Here is a 4,427-nt window from a genome sequence, read left to right on the forward strand (position 1 = left end):
CCGCCGCGCCGTCCGCGGCCTGCAGCGCCCTCTCGTAGTGCGCGACCGCCACATGCAGCAGCCCCAGCCCGTGCGCCGCGCGTCCGAGGTTGTACTCGGATTCCGAGGTTATGCCGCGCGCCCGCGCATAGGAGTGCAGCGCGGCCAGGCCCCGGAGCGCGGCGGCGTTGCGCTTGCGCGTGCGCCCGCCGCGGCGGTCGGCGGTGGCGAGGGCGAGCTGGGAGACTCCCAGGCAGAGCAGCAGCAGCGGCTCGTTGGGGAGGGACCTGAAATTAAAGGTTTGTGGTTGGGTTGATAATTTGCGATGGCAGGAAACAGGTGCAAATCAACAGAAGAGTGTAGGTTGAACATTGTGATTCCATTCCATCATTCGGCGGCAGCTTCGGGTTCAGCACGGGAGCCGGCGCAGCACCCGCGTGACTATTTTCTGTTCAATGAACGCAGCTCGCCAAGCCTTCCGCTCGTCCGGCCGCTAGCGAAGCGCTGAGCAAACCGCAATCGCAAGTGCGTCCAGCCGCTCCTCGCGATTACGTCACGGTGACGTCATGCCGCCCCTGCCCCCACCTGAGCGCCACCGCGTACTCCCCGCTGGCCTCCGAGTGGTCGCCCGACTGCTCCAGGGCGTGGGCCTGGCGGTTGGTGGTTGGCAGTTGTTGATTTGTGTAGGGGACGAGAAGTGGGGCCGACGCTCAGAAATGGCGTTATGTGTGTGCGTGGCTGTTGCAAAAAGGCACGTGCTCTGTGCTCCGCGCCCCTGAGGGCGCGGCCCCATTTCCATCCATGTCATGGACGCCAAGGGTCTTGAGTTTTGTAATTGCACCCTAAACCCTGGACCCCATGCCTCACCCACCTGCAGCACCGCGAGCGCGAGGCTGTCGGGGTGCTTGGCCCTCATCACCCGCACGAAGCGCCCCCAGCGGCGCAGGCCGCCGAGGCGCGACAGCACGCGGCAGTACAGGCCCCACGCCGCCCAGCTGTACGCCCAGCTGTCGGTTCAAGAATTCGAACATGCGAGCGCGGGCGGAGGAGGGAGGGGTGCAAGGGCGATGATGTCGTTTCAGGTGGTGCAGGAGGCCGCGTCGGTGTGATGGATCCCTGTGCCAGCAGGCGCCACTGGAGCCAACAGGAGGGCCCTCGAGGGACGCAGAACGGCGGGCGGGCGCCGCCGCCGCCGCCGCCGCCGCCAGCCCCCACGCCTGCCGAGACGCCCCCCGGCGCATCGCCCCCCGCGCCGGTCACGCCGGCCCGCGCCGCCCCCTGCACCGCCCCCTGCAGCTCCCCAGCACGCGGGCAGCCGCGCCCAGCGGGACCATGGCGATCCTCGCCCACGCTACGCCGCGGCCCACAGGGCGCAGCAGCCCCGCCCCCGACCGCCCCCACCCCTTGCCCACCTGCTGCAGAGGGAGCGGACGTGGTGCGCCGAGGAGCGCGCGTCCCCGGTGGCGCACTGGGCGGGGAGGGGGCGAGGGGGCGGCGCAAGCGGCTGAAAGCGGCGCGGCGGAGTGGCCCCAACTTCAGGGCTCGTCGCTGGTCCGGCGCGCCGCGTGTGGTGCGGCAGCAGCGCCGGAAGGGGGGTGCATGCTAGAATAGTCGGCGGCGCAGGGCCCGCGATCGGCCCCCGCCTCACGCCGCTCCGACCGCTCAGCCAAGATCACACCAAGGTATCTCAAGACATGTAATCCCCCATCCCCCGAACAAAATCCTCAACAAAACCCCAAAACATGATACAGAGCCCCATCGAGCAGCTGCCAAGAACCGACCAAGTGTTCCAAGCGCGGCGAGTCCGCCCCCGCCCACCTCCACCTCCGCCGCGAGCTGCCGCAGCTGCGCCCTCCGCCGCCGCGCGGCGCCGCTGCTGCCCAGGGCGCGCATCACCGCGGCCCTGTCGCGGTACTCGACCTTGGCGGCGGAGCTGCGCGCACGCGTGTGTGTGTGTGTGTGTGTGTGTGTGTGTGTGTGTGTGTGTGTGTGTGTGTGTGTGTGCACTCAAACGCAGGCAACTTTGCGAATGTGCTTGGTGAATCAAAGCAAGATATACAGGAGGGTGGGACATGGGGTCGCTGCCAGGTGCCAAGTTGTAACCCCATGTGTTGCAGCTGGACAGAACGCAGAACCCAACTGCTAGTGCCCTTGCCTGGAATGCATGCCCACCCTGCTGGCAAAACACAAACACAATACAAAAAAAAATCCGAAAGGCCCGGCTGCACCGCTGTCGAGCGCCGTTCAAAAGCGCGAGTCGAACCCCCGCACCCGGCCGCCGCCTTTGCCATCGCGGCCGCGCGCGCGACGAGCACCGCCGCCGCCTGGCCGCGTCCAGATGAGGCCAGGGCCCGGCAGAGCTGCACGAACGAGTCTGCAGGCGGTTGGGGCGGTTGAGGCGGTTATGGCAGTTGTGGCGGTCGAGGCGGTCGAGGTGGTTCAGGTGGTTGATCGTTGCAGGGCGATCGGCAGCTTGCTTGCCGATAAAACCCAGCCAAGATCGGCCGCAGTTGTGGGTGATTTGCACTCGCCAACCGCTCCCACCCTTCCGGGACGGGTGCGCTGGTCGGGCCGAATTCACAGGGACAGCGCATCGGTGCGTGCAAACACAAGACAGCACCAAGCGCAATGCAAGCAGCCCCTGTCATGCAGTGAAAGCTGCCAACCCCCAACCTCACCCCACCGCACCCTGCCCACAAGGAAAAATCAGGCGCCCACCGAAAAACTGGTCGTCCTCAAAAAGGTCGGCCCCGCCTGGCAGCACACCCTCCCCCTCGCCCCCGCCGCCGCCGTCCCCCTCGCAGCCGCCGCCGCCGCCGCCGGCCGCGGCGGCGCGGCGCTGCAGGGTGGTGACCAGCGCGGCCGCCGCCTGGTCTGCCGCGATGACGTCATGCTTCCGGCGGTTCCTGGGTTTGTGATGAAGATCGCATAGGGTTCAGGATTTAGGTTTTGGTGTCGAAAGAAAATATGCATTAGATTTTGTGAAATTCGAGCGATTATGGAAGGACGAGTGTCCTGCAAGCTGGAGGCAGGCGGCTGTTAGGGTTCCAGCGGAGGGATTTGGGAGCCGGCTTTGTTAGCAGGAACGCTGTTGTGATGCTAGAGGCCGTCCCCAACCTGATTTTCTACAGTTTCTCTGACAGGCGATTGCGGGCGAAATGCATACGTTACTGGTGGCAGTACCAGCGATTGCAGGCAACCAGCAGCTGACCTGGATTTGTAGCCCTTGAACACCGACTCCTCCTCTGCCCCTGTGTGTGTATGTGTGTGTGTGTGTGTGTGTGTGTGTGTGTGTAAAAGCGAGGCATCTTGGCATACGTCGTATTGCATACGACGTCAGCAGCGGCAGCAAGCTGCGCGTGACTGCACGCAGGCGGCTCGGGGCTCGCGGACAGAGGCGCCGGCTGACGCAGAGCGCCGGGGACGATCCTGCCCCAACAGCCGCGCCTCAGCAGCGCCACCGCTTGAGCCCCCCACTATTTAAAAAACCACCCAAACCGGGCGGCTTGTTCTGGATTGCACAGCGCTCACCCTCTCTTCTGGCGCCGTCCTTCCCAAGCCGAACCAACGCGCGCCGCAGCTTCTGAGGCAGCGCAGCGCCGCCGCCCTCCGCCCCATCCTCTCCCGCGGCGCCGCCGCCGGCCGCCGCCGCGGCGCCGCTGGCCGCCAGCTCGGCGATGGCCTCTTCCCTTTGAAGCGCGGCTTTGGTTTTGCCCAGCGATGTGGTGGGGCAGGTTGATGCAAAGAGTTTAGGGTCCGTCTGGATCACGAACTAATTCAAAAGCGGCTTGTTTTGCGACAAGCATCGAGGGCGGTTGGGTTCCGGTTTAAGGAGATTCGATGCGGTTCCGTGGGGTCCGGGCGTTGTCGGTCAGTGGGTTGGCGCGCGGCGCGCCAGCACGCGCCGCGCGCCAGCACGCGCCGCCCGCTCGCGTTCCAACCCGGGGGGGGGGAGGAGAGAGGCGCCCGCTCACCTTCCACCAGGGGCATCAGCTCCGAGCAGAAGGCCTCGGATTGGCCGAGGGCCAGGTGGGCGCGGGACTTGCGCAGGAAGAGGGCCATCTGCGTTTATGCATAGAAAGACGATGCAGTAATGGGTGGTCGTTAAAAGCACATACTACAGTAATGCTCAGCCAATGCAATCAAGGGTTGCGTATACTGGGCTGGAGATGCACCTGGGATTTTCCTGGGCTTGCTGCTGATTGGGGACGTCGAGCAATCACTGTGTGCATGAGAAGGGGGCAACATGCAGAAGAGAGGGGCGGCGAGCGGGGGTCGTCACAGGGACCCCGGCGCCCCCAGGTGATGTGATGTCATCGTGACGTCACACCTGCTTTTCGCCGTCCTCTGGCAGCGCCAGCTCCTGGGCCGCGATCATTGAGTCGAGGCCGTCGAGGACCTTAATGCGGTGTTTTGGGGGATGTGGGTTTGGGGGTGGGGTTTAGGGT

At 65.5% G+C, this 4,427-nt stretch overlaps 1 protein-coding gene across 1 annotated transcript; it reads right to left on the bottom strand.

Annotated features, from left to right (window-relative positions):
• Positions 1-527: 527 nt before the first annotated feature.
• On the bottom strand, positions 528-4,357 carry MNEG_14296 (hypothetical protein; the record flags this gene model as incomplete). The annotated part of the gene is made up of 11 exons (XM_014037232.1): positions 528-629; positions 851-986; positions 1,151-1,330; positions 1,392-1,447; positions 1,798-1,912; positions 2,251-2,353; positions 2,698-2,885; positions 3,191-3,230; positions 3,511-3,681; positions 3,954-4,041; positions 4,310-4,357. The coding sequence occupies 11 exons, from the start codon at positions 4,355-4,357 to the stop codon at positions 528-530; spliced, it is 1,227 nt and encodes a 408-aa protein (XP_013892686.1).
• Positions 4,358-4,427: the final 70 nt, after the last annotated feature.

This window comes from Monoraphidium neglectum (assembly GCF_000611645.1).
Source record: "Monoraphidium neglectum strain SAG 48.87 unplaced genomic scaffold scaffold04386, whole genome shotgun sequence".
Taxonomy (NCBI): Eukaryota; Viridiplantae; Chlorophyta; class Chlorophyceae; order Sphaeropleales; family Selenastraceae; genus Monoraphidium; species Monoraphidium neglectum.